The sequence below is a fragment of the Melanerpes formicivorus genome, unplaced genomic scaffold (assembly GCF_026170545.1).
Source record: "Melanerpes formicivorus ecotype bairdi unplaced genomic scaffold, bMelFor1.0.p_v2 SCAF_94, whole genome shotgun sequence".
Lineage (NCBI taxonomy): Eukaryota > Metazoa > Chordata > Aves > Piciformes > Picidae > Melanerpes > Melanerpes formicivorus.
Genome location: NW_027142446.1, coordinates 290,013 through 308,517, shown reverse-complemented (window position 1 = coordinate 308,517; position 18,505 = coordinate 290,013). Strand labels below are relative to the sequence as shown.

Sequence of the window (18,505 nt, the reverse complement as noted above, 5' to 3'; positions counted from 1 at the left end):
CTCCTCATCACCAGAATGGTCTTTAAAAATAGTTTTATTTAAAGATGAATGTTTATGCCTTTCAATTTGCCTGCTGTCCAGCAAGTCTTAAGAATGCACCCAAGATGTGTTTTTCCAGGGTTTTCTTCACAGCTATGACACCCACAGGGCTATGACACCCATGAAGCAGAGCTCTTACAGCCACTTAGAGCTGAAGACTTCACAAAAGCAGCAATTATTACAAAGCCACTAAAGATGGTAGCACTGCAAGTTTCCAACACACATATGTAACAGGGAAGCTGAGTTTGATGCTGGCTTCTCCAGGATGTCGCAGAAGTGTCACTTCTTAGATTGAAACTCTGTCATAGGCCATCTTGTATAACACAGCCTGTCAAATTTAACCCAACTACCAAGTGAGTGCCACAAAGGTGTGTTAAATGAAGCATATCTCTAAGAACTTGATGGTATTGACTAGAATTCTTTAGGGAAAAAAGACATCTCTGTTTCCTTCAGTACTTTGCTCTGATAGCATCACACCTTCTAACTATGAGTTCTTGGTCTGTGCTCAAGGATTCCAAGACCTCTTCATATAACCCAGTTCACTAAAGCTGAAGGATATTCAGTTGTGTCAGTAGCAAGCAAACCAGTGTCTTTGAGAAGCCAAGCTCTGGCTTTCACACCAATCAGTAGATAAGATGTCTTTATTCATTTAGGTGCAGCTTTTTAGCACCCTTTTCCACTTAGCTCTAACTTCCTCTCTTTATCCCACTTCCTTTAGACATTCACTGCCCCATTGCCCTACACTTTCTCACTTTACTGCTCCATTCCACCTATTTTTGCTTGTTTTCTTCCTCCTGTTTTTGATTTTTTTCCCCCCTTTCTGTCCCCCACTCATCACACGTCGAATTTTCTTGGTGACACAAACAGAACTATGTGAAGTTTTCTCCTGTTATTTTGTATCATCAGCATTCAATTCATTCACATTGTGTGCCTAAGGTCCACCTTAAACCCTGAGAAACAGGGCCTCCAGTCTCACAGCAAGGTAAAACCACCAGGATTCATTATCCCTCAGGACAAACTCAAGTTTGCTTCAGAAAGCCACTAGAAAGTGGTGACCATTTTAACTAAGAGAAGCTTGTAGCTAAGTTCTTCTGGAAAAAGCAAGCAAGCAAACAAACAAACAAAACCCTGAAGAGTGGTGGCCATAAAGGAAGGAGAAATGCACAGTAACAGTCAGATACTAGGGAATGGAAAAGAGAAAAAGAAATAATTCAGGAAAAAAATCTTCTAAATCCCACAAAATTTCTGCTGGAGGCTGGCACACCTGAGTGCAAAACCCAGCAGGGCTACTTTAGGAATGTTTCCTTTTTTGACTGTTTACGAAAGGAAAAGCGAAAGGCCAGCAACTGCCTCCACAAAACTGCTTCCAGCCCAAAGGAGATGTTTTGTCAACCAGGCATTTGAAACACACACTAATTAGTGTGCCAGTATGAAAAAGCTATTTTAATCTCAACCTGCTTACATTTAAGCATGTGGGAAAAAACACTCAAGCTCATTAAAATCACAACTGAAAGTGATATGAAAAATGAAAGCTCCCCAGGCAGGATAGGAAAAGAGCAGAGACCTGAAAAACTGCTGTGTGCATTCTGGGCACATTTGCCAAACCACGACAATGTGGTTATGTAAGGCTGTAACCACACTGGGATCTGCTGGCTAACAAATCTCCCAGTGGGTGTGAGTAGAGAGATGTCTTCCATCAAACACACAAAAGTAGAGAGATGTCTTACATAGTCCTGGAGATGCCTCTGGGAACCTGGTATGCTTTTTGGATTGCTTTTGCTGTTTTTTTTTCCTCCATTTCTGTTTCAGTTTTTTGATCAAGGTATGCGGCCAGCTGAGGTTCTTCTGCCATGATACAGTGACAAATGTGGTGTACAGCTTTGTCATTAGAAGTTCTCACACCAAGGAGGGCTGGAGCACCCTCTCTGTGAGCATAGACTGCCAGAAGTGGGGCTGTTCGGCCCGGTGAAAAGAAGACTCCAAAGACACCTTCAAGACATGAAGAAGGCCTAAAGAAGGCTGGGGAGGGACTTTTGACAAAGGCTTGTAGGACAAGGAGCAACGGCTTTGAGCTGGAAGAAGGCAGATTTAGACTGGAGATTAAGAAGAACTTCTTGGCAGTGAGGGGGAGGAGACACTGGCCCAGGTCGCCCAGGGAGGCTGTAGCTGCCTCCTCCCTAGAGGTGTTGAAGGCCAGGCTGGATGAGGCTTTGAGCAGCCTGGGCTGGGGGGAGGTGTCCCTGCCCTTGTCAGAGGGTTGGAACTGGATGATATTTAAGGTCCCTTCCAACCCAATCCATTCTGGGATTCTAGGAATAGATTTCACCACTTTTCCATAAACTATTCCAGAGCCTCATTCAGACAGTTTTCCAGTAACAAAAACCTAGAAATGATAGCATCTACACCTTACAATGGTCACGAGAGTAACTCTCTTCATAAGCACAGTAGTGGACAGATCCTGAAGTCAAAGCTGCCACAAATCCACATCTCTATTGAGACCACCGGCTTTCAGGTGATTAGTCCTCCCTAATTACCACACAATGCAAACCAGATTAATTAAAAGTAACAGATTACGTGAGTTACAGAAGAGTTTCTAGAACTGAAGTTTTATAGTGTATGTCTGCCTGGCACTCATTGCATTTTGTACTTTAAGCTGTGGATTAATTCAGCTTAACAAAGCATTTCTGTCTCCTATTTTTCTAAGAAGAATAATGGTATGAAATAAACCTGCTGGGAAGGAAACAGTAGCAAACCAAGCAAATGCACATCAATCACACGGGAGGAAGAAAGAAAGAGGATCTTTTGTTTTAGTTAGTCTGTTAAAAGCTCTAATTTTGTCATTAATTATTTAATTACAGCACCTGACAAACACTTGTGCTTTTTGCTTGCTTGCTGGTGATTCCTGTTATTCAGGTGGTACAGTATGTTTCATATATGAATCTTCAAATAATGCTTTGATCAAGTCCTGCCACCACCCTTATCAGTCAATAGCATCCCTCTTCCCCAGAAAATAGAATAGAATAGAATAGAATAGAATAGAATAGAATAGAATAGACCAGACCAGGTTGGAAGAGACCTTCAAGATCATCGCATCCAACCCATCAACCAATCCAACCCACCTAAACAACTAACCCATGGCACCAAGCACCCCATCAAGTCTCCTCCTGAACACCTCCAATGATGGTGACTCCACCACCTCCTTGGGCAGCCCATTCCAATGGGCAATCACTCTCTCTGTGTAGAACTTCTTCCTAACATCCAACCTAAACCTCCCCTGGCACAGCCTGAGACTGTGTCCTCTTGTTCTGGTGCTGGCTGCCTGGGAGAAGAGACCAACCCCCACCTGGCTACAACCTCCCTTCAGGTAGTTGTAGAGAGCAGTAAGGTCACCCCTGAGTCTCCTCCTCTCCAGGCTAAGCAACCCCAACTTCCTCAGCCTCTCCTCATAGGGCTTGTGTTCCAAATCCCTAAATGGAATTCCCTTGATGATTAGGAAGGGGATGAGCAGAAATTTGTGAATTATGCCCAGTATGTGGCTCTATTTTGTGCCCCACTCAGCTTTTAGATGACTATTTTCTTTTGCTCTCAGCCAAGTGAAGCCTTTGCACAAGTGACACAAGTTCAGTATTGCCTCAAGCAGCCTATCATGCGAAGTGAGAGCATTTTCCTTTTTAAGAGCCTTGTGGAAAATCACACAACTAAAGCCAACCAAGAAGAGTTTGAGAACTTCAAATGGAAGAAAGATTAGGAAATTCTAACTTCAAAATGAGACCAGTAAAGCTGATATGCCCTGTTTGTGCGCATGCTCTGATAAAATCTTTATCTACATTATTTTAAGCTTTTGGTGTTTTTTTCCTCCCTGAAGCATGTCCTGTTTGGAGCACTGAATGACTACACTTGGGACCAGACTAATGATGCACATAATCAGGAATTTCCTGATTTCTAGGTGCTTGACTTCGCAGGTTCAATAAGACTTTTTCATTTAGAAGGCTTAAATATATAATTGTTCAGATGGCTTAAATGTGCTTTTTGCTTACAAAGTCTTTCTTTTGTTTACATATCATACTCCAGCCTAAATAAAAGCTAAGACAAAGGCCAAGCTGGCTGCTAGCCCAGAATGTAGCTGTTAGCAAACTGACAAGGACCACCTTAAATTCACTGAAATGTCTAAATATTGTATTTGAGTTATAACTAATTTTTACAAGGACATCTCTACTGCAAGCAAAATGGAGCAACTTCAGAGCAGCATAAACAAGTTGCTGGATGAAATGAGAATTGAATGTCAAAGCCTGGTTTGACTTACCCCAGTTCTGCGTTGCTGTGAAACACCAAACGCTTAAGGACGGGAAGTATCCTCATGTTACCATGTAATTAACTAATGGGCTTAGTTTATATTGACAACTAACTTAGAATCTTGCAATTAAATAGTAATAATAATAATAAATAAATGGCTAAGAGTGTCTGAAACTGTTCACCAAAAGTAACTGATTCTGGTAATTCTTAAGGTGACTTTTCCTTCTTACCCTGAGCGTGCACAGTGCAATTTAAAATGGTCTGCAAAGGCAAATAAAAATAATACTTTTTGCAGCCTACTGAAGAACTGAAAGGTGCAAGGTTTGGTTTAGTTTTTCTTCTATTTGTTTCCTTTTTGCTTTTAAAACTTTTGGAGTACCCATGTCTTGTCTTGCTCTTATCCATAAGAGCGTTGGAGAATAAGAGGGCTAGACTAGAAGTCCCCTTCAGTTCCAATCTGAAGTAGCAGGGTGCTGAGTAATTGACATCAAGACTTTTTTTTTCCTCTCCTGGCTTTTTGCCAGAGGCTTGAATTAAGTATTTTAAGAACAGCCAGATAAAAAGGGACTTTTACACTGGTTAAAAATCCCTTTCCCCTCTCAAATGCCAGTTTCTTGTGATAGATGATGCCTAGAGATCTTGGCTTTCTCTCTGCTTTTCCAGCTACCTTTAACCTTCTAGTAAAAACAGGACAGACAAGACCTGATACATACTTAAATCCAAGAAAATCTTTGCAGGAAGCTTACATCTCACTTTAAACCCAAAGCAAGCTCTTCAGCCTTTCCTACTAGGTCTTAAAACTAGGCCAAAGGCAATATAGTTTTATCTGGTTTTCAGGTCACTTTTTAGAGCTAATCAGGACTTTCTTATGGCAAGATTGGCAAATCCCAGTGACAAGAACACACCATATGAAAAGCACAAGATGTGTGGCAATCTTAAATTTACTAATGCTGACATTCTGGCCTTACTAGATATTAATAAAATCAATAGGAGTGCAGGGTGAAGGTATTATACCTGGTCATGGCTGGCTTCAATGGAGCTCCCGATACCTTGGAAAGTCATCTGCACAGGAGACAGTGTCAAACAGGTCATACACTCTTTGCCATTTTGTCTATCACTGTAGTGTACCTATAACAGAATAACATACGTGATCTGCTAAACACCAGCTCTGCACAAGGGAGGCATGCTAAAATACTGCCCCTTTCCAACAAGTTTGTAAGAAGAATTCCAAACATTTACATTGAGTTCATCTTTGCTATCAAACAAGGAGCATGTAATATAGCCTGGGTAGTCACACACTGAACTGGGGACAAATGTTCTGTGATATGTCTGTTGGATAGTGTTTGAAGTGCTGGATTCTTCAGTTCCTGTGGTTGTATAATTCTATGAATCTAGTTTCAGCTCTAGTTTCCAGCCTAGATAATATTTTTAACAGCATTTTGCTGCTGAAGTTATAAAACATCCATGTAAACCACGATAATTCCAAATACCTGGCAGGAACAGCTTACATTTTTCCATTGCATCCACTAACTATTTGGACAGGGCTACTGCTGTGTATTGGAATACAATTTCGTAATTAAATCAAAATGAGAGCTAAAGTAGGGAAGAACTGACTGACATTCTTCTTGGGGTGTCTAAGATGTTCTCATCTAAGAGTAACTCATTCCCTACTGCTGTCAAGATGTGCATGCTGAACCTGAATCTTGCACGAAGTACAGAGGAAGACAGTGCTTTGACTTGAACGATTCCCCTTACACCTCCTGAAGGAAGGACAGACTTGAGTACTTTGAGACAAAATGAAATTAAATGCTGCCAGGGTTTCATTCTTAAGAACAGGTTGCCACTCATGCTGAATTATGGAAATATTAACAGCTCCCTGGCTTTTAGACAGGCAGATCAAGCACTTTGTTCTGCAGGAGAGGTGGAATTTGGTTTATGGTGGTAATTTACATGGGCTGTATGACCCCTGTCAGAGATGGAAAGAGAGATCAGCTCTGATGGAGACAGACCTTTCATGCTAGTATCTATTTACAGGTCTCAGGCAAAGGTTCCATGATAAAGCCTCATCTTGACATTTAGGCTACAAATCTAAACTTTATTATTTCTGAAGACAGCTAGGAACCTTATTAGAGCTATTCCTGTGGAAATGATTTAGTGACGTGTATGATACCTAACTGTCTGCCATGCACACTAAATCCCCTGTGCCTAACTCTTCTCTGCCACAGGTGCAAACTGGGAGCACTTCAGCTGAAGCAAAACCAGCACAAAACTGGCTGAGTTAGAAGAAAACCAAGTCGGTGCTGTATTTACTGACAACACACAGGAATATCTTAGCTGTGGCCAGAAGCAAGATACAGAAAGCAGAACTCTTGTCCTGTGTATAGAAATATTGGTTTCCCTCAGCCCTTCTGGAAGCTTTCTGGATTATCCCTGTCTCTCGTGCTCTCAGCCCCTGCAATATGTGCCTACTAAATTGCTCATGGCTCTCTGCCAGAAGAGCCATACTGCTTACTTAAAAACCACAAGAGGCCCCTTCACATATACAATGGTTTAACTTTGATTAATTGGCTGAGGTATGAAGGTATGAAATCTGGCTTGCAAATATAAACTGAAGCTCTGTAAATGTCAGGAACTACTGTTATGACAAGGACTTAGCAAGCTTCCACAACTGTGGTATCTGGTTGCAAGCTAGTAAGTAGTATGTAGTATGTGTTGTGGGAATGTGACGAGGAGGAACAGAGCAAGAAGATGATGTGGTCCTGCCAACATGACAAAGCAAAAGGGGCAAAATCTGGTGACACTGAAAAGTACATGTCCCACTGCGCATGGAGGGATGAAAAGAGGCACCTTCTGAACTGCATAGCATGTTTGGATACGTTTAAGGAGAGTCATAGGAACGTAAGGTAACACTTCGTTAATGTCCCTTGGAATGAAGCGAGGCTAAGAAGATGAAAGGCCAGGAGATATCCAGAGGGAAAATTCTAACTGGTATTACAGGTCACTATTATCTGCAACCAAGATTTGACCCACACACCCTTTGGAGTCCCACATTGAAACTGCAATAAATTTGGAATTATGCTCTCTTCCTAGGCTTAACTTTCCCCAAGGAATTTCATGGTGCACTTTTGGCCTCACCTGAACATATCAAAGCATTACTTTGCCATTTCTTAGGCAACAGTCCTCTAATTAGCTCTTGACCCGAAGAAGCTCTTCAGTTGAACCTAAATAAACACCTCCTATGTTAATGATAGGAAAAGTGATATAAAGCACACAAAAAAACCCCACTTTGAGTGGGGGGCAGAACAAAAGTTTGTCCTTCCATCAAATCACAGAATCACAGAACATTAGGGGTTGGAAGGGACTTCCAGAGGTCATCCAGTCCAACCCCCCTCCCAGCCAGAGCAGCATCACCTGGGGCAGGTCACACAGGAGCACATTCAGGCAGGTTTGGAAAGTCTCCAGAGAAGGAGACCCCACAACCTCTCTGGGCAGCCTGCTCCAGGGCTCTGTTACCCTCACAGGGAAAAAGTTTTCCCTTATGTTCCCATGGAACCTCCTCTGCTCCAGCTTGCACCCACTGCCCCTTGTCCTATCATTGGACATCACTGAGCAGAGCCTGGCTCCATCCTCCTGACACTGCCCTGCACATCTTGATCAACATGAATGAGGTCACCCTCAGGCTCCTCTGCTCCAAGCTACAGAGCCCCAGCTCCCTCAGCCTTTCCTCAGCCGGGAGGGTGGTTCACAGATATGTGCAGTCAGCAAAGACATTCAGATGCCCTCTCCACCTGGCATGCCTATGTGCAATTTTCCTGTAATCACAGAATCTTAGGGGTTGGAAGGGACCTTGAAGATATCTAGTCCAACACCCCAACCAGAGCAGGATCAGCTAGAGTGGATTCTCTTCTGTTATTTATCAGTCCAACTGCTACATTCTTAAACTCTCTATTTCATTCCTTTCCTCTTCTAATCTGATCTGTGACACAAAGTTTGGGGTTATTTTGCCAAACAAGAGTGCATACCTGCCTATTTGAGTAGAATGTCCAAACCAGGCACTCAGAAAGAAATGGTAGTAGTCAAAGAGTTATGAAAGAGCCTGAACAGCAGCAGATGCTTCGAGGTTTTTTGCCAGCAGTAATATTTCAGTTTAATGGCCCGTGCTATTTAGACCAACTATGGGGGGAACTTGCATGTCTACAAAACTGGTTGCAGATTATCCCATCATTTAAGGCAGGGAAGGCACAGCCAATACTCGATTCAGGATCTGCGACCAAGCAGTGTTGACTGAAGGCTGGCCAAGTGCTCCACCTGTGGCCACTAGCAAGATCCATGATGACAATAATGCACTTCTGTGCCTTAAGAGTGCTTGAATACAGCTTATCTCTGCAGGTAAGGGCATTTTGTGGGCAGACATTAAATGGCTCGTCCAAGCTGACTCAGCACTGGCAGGAGTGAATGGCAGTGCTGGGACTGTGGCCCTTCATCAAGGTCTCTGGGCTAAACACAAATGGCCATTTTCCTTTTCCATAAATTATGGGAGTAAAAATCAAAGAATCAAAGAATTCTGTCTTGTTTTGGATATTTTTGTGGGGTTTTGTTTGTTTGTTTTTTGCTTGCTTGTGTCTTTTGGTTTTGTTTGGTTGGGTCTGTTGCGAGTTCTTTTTGGCAGTTAGGGGGCACTCAAAAATTAGCTGCGTGCATTTGGAGGATTAAAGAGCAATGGAAGTTTATTCATTAACATTCAGAATGTTTTATCTGAATAGCACATAAACAGAGATTTTCTAGCAGAGCATTAGGATCTGGTTAGAAAATGATAGCCAAAATACAGATGTCCCTAGTAAGGGTTGTGCAAAGTTCTGAGCAAAATGCAAGGCTCCAGCCTCAGACCCAGTGGTTTACAGATAACTCTCCTCTGAGGTATAGATATACACAACACGAAGCAGTGCCACAACAAGATCTTGGCAGCAATTCCAAGAGCCTGCTCATTTATTGGAAAAAGCAGACAGCACTGCCAGCTTCTCTCCTGGGTAATTCCATCTGTGAAGTACCTGAGATAAACCCTCTGCAACCAGCTCAGGAATGCCAAGCACTCCATGTGCTGTGCGGGCATGGCCATGAAACCTTCACATGTCAAACACGACGTGCATCCCGGGCAGCAACATCACCAAATACATTCCAGAAGTCATTCTTTCCACAAGCACATGCCATGGATTTCCTCATACATGAAGGCTTTCATCTTCCATGGGCACACAAGCTGCAACCCTATATCGTCTCACAGATAGCTTCAGTCAGGAAGAAGCTGCACACAGGAGTAGCTCTGAGTATCTATCTATACTGCTTAGTGGTGTATGTATATGGAAATGTATGCAGAGGTCTGAAACCATTTGAGAGCAATGCTGAAATCTGGCCCTTGTTTTTAATATTTTAAATTACTTAGGAGATGCAAATATTTTGCTGGATATTTATAGCTTCATGTAAAGAAAGATGTAAGATGAATGTTTACAATGCTACAACTGAATGTGAATGGCATAGCCAAAATTCTCAACCTTATATGTTACTTTATAAAGGGAAAATGAAATTACACTGCCTAAAACCACGTATGAAATTACATTAAAGGTTACTTCTATCAAAATGTTTCTCCAAAAGCAGGAAATTTCCCATTTCTTTTGTATTTACATAAAGCTGTCTCTTGAATCTAGCTTTGCCCTGTCTCTCTAAGGTGCAAGCGCTCTGATAGAAATTTCAAAAGCACTGCAGGATTTCTCTGGCAGTAAAACATTCCAATGTGCACTTGCAAGTGGTAGCCACAGTTAACCTGCACAAATTATTCTGTAAATAAAGTGTCCTAACTTCAAGCACAAGGTAGTCTGCTGGTCTTCAGTGGGCACTTCTGAATTTGAATACCCATCCTTTTGTACAAACAAGGGCAGAAAAGGTATGAGACCTGTTACACTACTACAGGGTAGTTAAGGTTTACTATAATGTGCTGGGCTGGAGGACCTCTTCTACAAGGACAGGCTGAAGGAGTTGGGGCTGCTCAGACTGGAAAAGAGAAGGCTCAGGGGAGACCTTATAGCAGCTTTCCAGTACTTGAATGGGGGCTACAGGAGAAGCGGGGAGAGACTTTTTACAAGGGCTTGTAGTGATAGGAAGAGGGGCAATGACTTTAAACTAAAGCAGGGTAGATTTAGATTGGATATTAGAAAGGAGTTCTTTGCTATGAGGGTGGTGAGGCACTGGCACTAGAGAAGTGTTTAAGATCAGGCTGGAGGAGCCTTTGAGCAGCCTGCGCTAGTGTCAGGTTGGAACTCGTGGCAGGGGTTTAGAACTAGATGACCTTTAAGGTCCCTTCCAACTCTGGCCACTCTATGATATGATTCCACAACAGGCTATGCTAAACTACTGTCAGGAAAAAAAGCTAACTATGCATTACTGAGAGACCAAGGGGAACAAAAATAGAGGCTACTATTTTCACACACTGCTGCTTAGATGTTCACAGTTTGAAACACAACTTCTGTCTGGCCAAACACTTTCTTGAACATCCAATAATCTTAAAACGTAGTATGAACCAGCAACAGCAGGAAGTCATCTGTGACACTGGAGGTCATGTTTCCAAGCCTAAATGTACTCAGGTTGAAGCATCAGCAGGAGTCTCAGACTGCTAGACAGAAATAAACTAGGTAATAAAATGCCATTATATTCAGCAAAGCACAAATCTTCTGGATTGACAAGCCTGGAGTGTGTTGTTAGAACAAAGGATGGCATAAAATCCGCCCTTTAAGGGGAAAGCATCCAATTTAGTTTTGAATTTACAGAATAACTTCCAAGGTTTTACAAATCCAGATGTCAAAGTAGGACTTTTGACTTGGACAAGAGCCTCGTGAAACACTTTTCTTCCTTTAGCTTCCTGGTGAAATGTTTGTCTTTTCCATCTCGGTCTTTTGTTTTCCTTTTTCTGGTGCTCATCTACTGTTAGCCATGTCGTCTGCTATAAAAACTGCAATGATAGTGTTTGTCTGAGCTCAGACTCTGCCTCGTGTGTACCGGTGAATAAACAGGCTTCTGGCACAGAAATCAATCAAATCGATTTGCTCATTTCCACCATTTGCTCAAAGCCAGTTTTGGGGAGCTTTTAGAGTACAGTATTCTACTACTTCAAAGTGAGAATCCTTGTGTTATCCATATAGATTTCCAAACAAATCATAGATTGTTCTCTTCAGATGTGGAGTAGCAGGAGAGAAATTCCAAATACCATTTTGCAACTGAATGTATTTTACCTAAATAAATAAATGTAGGAAAACTTTGTTATGTGAATGAAGATTTTCAGGAGGAGTTGAGTCAGAGATACGAAAAACAAGACTGAGATGAAGAAAAGATTGTCCCAGATGAAAAAAAATAGGCTTACAATAAAAAAAAACAGGGGGAGGGAGAGGGATAAAATTTAAAAAGGAAATAAAAAGGAAAAAGAAACAAAGAAAAAAATCAAAAATCAGAGGGGGAAAAAAGTGTTGAATCCAACTGCTTCCTGCAAAGCTGGAGCTCCTTGATGTAGTGCAATTACTAAAGATAGCATTTTACTCATCTCAGCAGGGAGCTGGCTAACAGCGTGCCCCTCAGATGTTTCTAATGGTCACCCCCTGTAGAACAAATCTAAGGAGTGCATGAAAAACACCCACATTTGACAAAGCCCCCTTGCTAGATCATTAAGGAAAGATAAAGGCCTGTACATTGGGCTGTGACATATAACACAATCATTGTGTCAGGAACACACAGGTTCCATGAGCGTGCCTCAGGTTCATTAATCGCTGTGTCTGCTGCACAGCAGGGGCCAATGCTTCCACCCCAGCTACTGCACGGAAGGGGAAAGACGCTTGGTGGCCCGAAGAGTGACAGCTCAGCAGTGAATCTTCAGCTATTCCAACATGCTCCCCTCTCACACAGTTTGAATAGCAGATGTAATGGAGTCTTAAATCTTCATTAAAATGCAGTCCTAGGGTTTAGACTAAGAAATAAAGCATTACTGCACCATAAATAAGTAACAACAAGCAGACTAAAGGCATTGTCACAGTTACCAGGGCAGTATTTTATATTCCTGACTAAAGGCAGACACTTGACATCCAGAAAGACATGTGAGGTACAAATAGGACTGAAAAAAAAATAGCTGACACAGTTCCCAAAGAGAACAGATAAAATACCTGCTAAATGCAAACCAGACTTGTCATCTAAAGGAAAGACCCCTGCATGTCCTTTTATTCACCCTATGGAGCTATCTTCTGAATCCAGAGGTCCTGTTCCAGGGATGCAGGAGATCTGGAAAGCATGGTCATGGGCAATGGAGACCCAGCTCTGCCCTCCCTCTGGATGTCATGCATGGTTCTAACAAAGACAAAATGAGCTGCCACAGCAGCAGCCAGGAGCATCAGTACTACCTGCTGCTTACCCCCTGCCTGTTCAACTTTCACCGAGGTCTGCAGTTATAAGGACAGGGTTTCTGTGTAGCACATCCCACACAGCAGCCCCGTTTTCAATGGCTGGCAATCAAGACCTGCTTGCCTGATAGGGAAGGTGCAATCAGGAGACAGGGCACAAGGGAGGTTCTCCTCCCACTCTTACTCAGTCCTAGTGAGGCCTCAGCTGGAATACTGGGTCCAGTTCTGGGCTCCCCAGTTCAAGAGACAAAAGAAAATACTGCAGAGTCAAGCAAAAGCTACTAAGATGCTGGGGGACCTGAACAATTTCTGTGAAGAGGTGAGGCTGAGAGCCCTGGGGCTGTTGAGCCTGGAGAAGAGCAGCCTGAGAGGGAATCTGCTCAATGCCCAGCAAGAGCTAAAGCCGGGGTTCCAGAGGATGGGGCCAGACTATTTCCAGTGACTATGCTCAGTGACAGGATAAGGGGCACCAGGCACAAACTGGAACCTGGGGCGTTCCACCTGAACATGAGGAAAAACTCCTTTCCTGTGAGGGTGCTGGAGCCCTGGAGCAGGCTGCCCAGAGAGGCTGTGGAGTCTCCTTCTCTGGAGAGATTCAAAACCCACCTGGACATACTGATCCTGGGCAACCTGCTGTGGGCGACTGTGCTTTGGGAGGTGGGGCTGGACTGGCTGACCCACCTGACCTCCCCCCCCAAAATGAAGATGAGAAACATGATTAAAAATAAGAAATGAATGATTCCCAACATAAAACACTGCAAAGCACTACAAAATAATGTTACACCTGATATGGGCTTTGCACAAACAACTTGCTTGCCTCTGATCCATTCACTCTCAATGATTCAGGTTAAAATTGTATTTTCAGGGAGAGGAGTCAAAAATTGTTTGATAACTCAGTTAAATGAAACAGGGGAAACTGGCACCCCTGGCATCTTCTTTTTTCATCCCATGGCCTAAAAAGAGGAGGGAGGTGAGGTGGGTTGTGTCCTGCTAACAAAGTACACAGAGGATGAAGATGTTACAGAGCAACTATGGAGGAGCCTGTGTCTCGGGTATCATCCTGAACAAGTGACTGAAGGCAGAGAGGAATTTGGGCAATGTGGAGAGAGAAAATAGTTTGTGCTCAAGATCACTCTCTAGGAAAAGCACCACTGGGAATATTTTCTCATGCACTGCTTCTGACCATGAAGGTTGTCACTGGAGGGGAGAGTGAAGCCTTACGTACCCTCTCCTGACAAACCACATGGGAAAGCCTCAAAGCTGCATTAATGGAGAGGGAACAGGATCAGCACAAAACTATTTGTACAAACGTGGCCACCTGAGCTTGCCAAGGAGTCTGTGCACTAGCCCAGACACAGGGCAGTATGCAGGGAGAATCTCTCTTCTTGAATTAAAACAAGACACAATCATTTCACCTCTGAAAATCATCCTGCCTCGCCTTGCTCCATATTCTGAAAAGCCTCAGTTTCAAGTCACAATGAGAAGAATAAACTGCAACTTGCTTCTTTCCTCCTTCCTCACCTTTCTTGTGGCTTCTCTTTTGAAGGGTTTTTGCTTGAGAGCCGAGTTCCCTCATGATGATTAAAGCTAAACCCCAGTCTCCTGTGAATTCACCCTTGCACCTACACATTTTTGCCAGCTGAAACTTCCGGCCTTTCAAAGTTTTGGTGGTGTTCCAAGCCATGGTTTGTAGCTCAGTTATCAAGTCACATTAGGATTTAGTCAGAAATATTTTGGCAGGGAACAGGGGCCGGTGCCTTTAGAGCTGGCTGCAGTGTTTTGAGCAATCCTGACAGCTTATAAACTTTCTCATACACAAGCCCTCAAAATTCTAAAAGCGGTTATGAAAATAGAATTCACTTTGTTTTGTTCCAGGGACCAAGTTGTGTAGAGGAATACGTGGGAGGATTTCAATGGTTATTTGCAAGACACCAAAGAGAAAAGCTACACTGTTCTGAAGGTGACATGTACCCCGCACCTGGGGAGCCATGCAATGCCACTAGCCAGCCATTCTCTGGTTACCTTCCTTCCTTTTAGAAAATGAAACCAAAAAGGAGACCCTGGCTGCTTCCAGAGGCAAGAGCCAAGCTTCAGCAGCACTGAAATAAAGGGTTTTCCTCCTTGCAAGAGGGAGACAGAGTGATGGCAAACCTAGAGGACAGACAGTTTAGACAGTTTTCTAGACAGAACCCAGGTTGTTGGAGACCTTGTGTCAGGATACCTACTGCCCTCTAAAGCCTGATTTGCTGATTCTGCATACTCTTGAATTCACAGAATCACAGAACTGGTTTGGTTGCAAAACACCTTTTAGATCATCCAGTCCAACCATTCTCTAACTCTTATCAAGGCTGGTGCTAAACCACGTGCCTCAGCACCACATCTCTCTTTGAAACATATCCAGGAATGGAGACTCAGTCACCTGCTTGGGGAGCCTGTTCCAGCAGCTGAGAATCCTTTTGGGAAAGAAGTTTCTTCTAATGTCTGACCTAAACCTCTTCTGGTGCAACCTAAGGCCACTTCCTCTTGTCCTGTCACTTCTTACTAGGGAGAAGGCCTACCCCAACCTGACTCCAACATCCTTTCAGGTAGCTGTAAAGAGCCACACGATCTCCCCTCAGTGTCCTTTTCTCCAGACTTCTCCCCCAGCTCCCTCAGCTGCTCCTTACCATCTTTGTCCTCCAGACCCTTCCCCAGCTTTGTTGCCCTTCTCTGGACATGCTCCAGCCCCTCAAGATGCTTCTTGTAGTGAGGGCCCCAAAGTTGAACCCAGTACTCAAGGTACTGAATTCAGAAACATTCCTCCTGCAGCAAATATTCCATCCTGCACTATGCTCTGTGGGTGAATATGGTTTCTAGACTTGATACCTCTCCTTATGGGTACTGATTGAAGAATGGTTCCTATCATTATTCTTTTGCAGAGTGACTACCACTATTTTTACTTCCTTTGAGGTCAGCTATAGGGTAATATGGACTTACTGGTCCTCAGTCCACAGAACCATTTCTCAAACAAATGGAAACTAATAAAACCACTTCTGTACTTCCACCCTGGGTCACTGCCATCAGCCTGTGGTATCTTTCCTCAGCAGTTAGTTGATGAAAAACCTCTTACAAACCAAAATCGAATGAAGTCCAAGTGCTTTGGTTTTCCCATGAAGAACAATCCTTGCTATCAGCTTGTGCTGATTTATCTCTGCCTTTGTTTCACATTCCCAACATGTTTTCTTACTTTGGGTTAATCATGTACAAACTAGAGTTTGGAGATCCTGAAGGCCTTTCCTACATAGCAGCCACTAGATCTCAAGTTGATTTTCAGTGTAGCAGGACATGTGCGAGTTTCTCAGAGACAAAGACTCTCAATTGACAGGTAGCCTGGCTTTGTGCAAATCAGAGATGCCTCTGAAATTGCTAATAAAATGCTGACAGCTAATAAAATGCTGCCTTTCCTTGGAGGAAACTTCCTTCCCTGTTAATGCAACCAAAATAGTAGTCGTCTTCAATAAATGGGGAGGTGATGTAGAAAAAACCCCTGATAAAAGGGTGAAAGTTTCCTTCAGAGCACAAGAATTCGAAGTTCACATGGGAAAAAGGAGCTCCTCTATTTCCTGCTTCTGCCCAGTGGCACACAGCTGGAAAGATGTCAGTGAAGTCTGTAAAGCTGTACAAGGTTTTTACTGGGACTGGGCTGAAGTTTTTCACAGCTACAACTGAGCAGTGCTCACACAACATCGAGGCCTTCTCTGCTGCTCACATCGCCCCACCAGTGCACAGGTCGGGGTGGGCAGGAAGCTGGAAGGGGTCACAGCTGATCCCAAATGACCAAAGGGATACCCTAGACCACATGATGCCACTCCCAGCAATAAGGGAAGGAAGGAGGAAGTTTGGAACTAACAGTGTTTGTCTACCAGATAATCATTATGTGTGCTGGAGCCCTGCTTTCAGGAAACAGAATCTCAGAATGGTTCATGTTGGAAGGAACCTTAAAGATCACCTACTTCCAACCCCCTGCCATGGGCAGGGACATCTCCTACTAGATCAAGGCTCCATTCAGTCTGGCTTTCAACACTTGCATGCTTGGAGCCTCCACAACTTCCCTGGGCAACCTGTTCCAGTGCCTTGCCACCCTCTCAGGGAAAAATGTCTTCCTCATGCCTCACCTAAATCCAGCTTCAGTCTGAAGCCATCACGCCCTGTCCTGTCACTCCATCATCAAAAGTCCCTCTCCAGCCCTCCTGTAGCCCCCTTCAAGGAGCTGAAACAAACTAGCTGAACAATTTCTTGCTGATGGAGAGCAGTAAAAGAATTCCAGATTTTGCTTTGTTTTGCTTATCAAGCTGCTCTGATCTCAACCCTTGGGTTTTCAGACTTTTAGCCTTCTGGTTCTGTCTCCCATTCCATGGAGGGGGAGTGACTGAGCGGGGCTGAGCTGCTCCCCAGGGTTAACACAGAGCAGCCCCTTCTGGCACCCAGTGGGGGACAGGAGGGGTGTGAGCCAGCAGCAGGTCTGATCCGTGCCAGACAAACGTGCAGCAGTTTGGCTACCACTTGGCAGGCTCCAGTCCCTGCCGTGGGGCTGCTGGCCTCACTGCAGATAAGTGTCTAGTGCCTGTTAGCAGCTGGGCTTTGCTCCTGCTGCTTCCTCTTCTTATCTGCCTGGGAACAGACTGATAACAGCAACAGGCTGGCAGAAGGCTAGGGCATTGCTGCTGCTCTGCTGCTGGACTGGCTGTTACTAAAGTCCAGGCTATGTGGCTACGGGTAGCTGCACATCCAGAAGGGTCGGTGGCCATGGGGTAGTCCCTGCAGGAGCATGTGCTCCTCTGAGGGGCCTGTGCCCTAGGGATAAGGTCATGCTGGAGCAGGGATGCTGGCCTGTGGACAGGCTCACACTGGAGCATAGACACCCTGAGGGACTGGTGGATAAGACCCCACTGGAGAAGGGGCAAGGGGAGAATTTGTTGCAGTAGATGATGGCCTAGTCCAAAGGGCCAAGCAGTGAAGATTGCCATGGATATACTTTTAAATTGTAGCCCAGGAGCTGAGCTGCATATTACAGAAGTACTACAGCAGGTACCATCTGAACCAGCAGAGGACAAGCCTCATAAGAAGCTGTGGAAGTGCAGCAGTGACCCAAGCTGGGCTTACCTTGGTGCCAAATAACATACAACACTCCAGTGCTGAGGTGCCACCATGACCTGGAACAAACATGGACTAAAAGCACTCAGTGGGCATTTTGTGGACTTTGCAAAGGGATAGCCTAAGGGAATGACATCTGTGTATATATCAGAGCATGGGAAGGGTGGGACCTGGGCATGAAATACATGGAATGGCTAAGGGGTAGAGATTATACTGGTTTGGGCTGGGCTGGGGCTAATTTTCTTCATAGCAGCTTGTACAGTGCTGAATTTTGGATTTGTGACCCAAACACCATTGATAACAGTGTTTTAGCTGCTGCTGAGCAGTTCTTGCCTGGTATAACGCTGTACATGTTTTTTACTGGGACTGGACTGAAGTTTTTCACAGCTACAACTGAGTAGTGCTCACATCACATCAAGGCCTTTTCGTGCTTCTCATGTTGCCCCACCGGTGAGCAGGCTGGGGATGGGCAAGCGGTTGGGAGGGGACAGCTGATCCCAAATGACCAAAGGGACATCCCACATCCATGGCACACTGCTCATTGATAAAAGCTGGGGAAGAGGAAGGGGGACACCCTGTGCTATGGTATTCACAGTAACTGTTAGATGGGA

General features: G+C 44.1%; 1 protein-coding gene across 5 annotated transcripts in view; it reads right to left on the bottom strand.

Annotated features, from left to right (window-relative positions):
* STAU2 (staufen double-stranded RNA binding protein 2) overlaps window positions 1-18,505 on the bottom strand; it is a 195,548-nt gene that overhangs the window by 67,352 nt on the left and 109,691 nt on the right. For 4 of the 5 annotated variants that reach the window (XM_068165893.1, XM_068165894.1, XM_068165895.1 and 1 more), the window contains exon 13: window positions 5,347-5,460. The exons of the other annotated variant lie outside the window; for it this stretch is intronic. In XM_068165893.1, coding sequence (XP_068021994.1) covers window positions 5,347-5,460 — 114 coding nt within the window. The remainder of the gene's footprint in view (window positions 1-5,346; window positions 5,461-18,505) is intronic. 5 annotated transcript variants of the gene reach the window in all.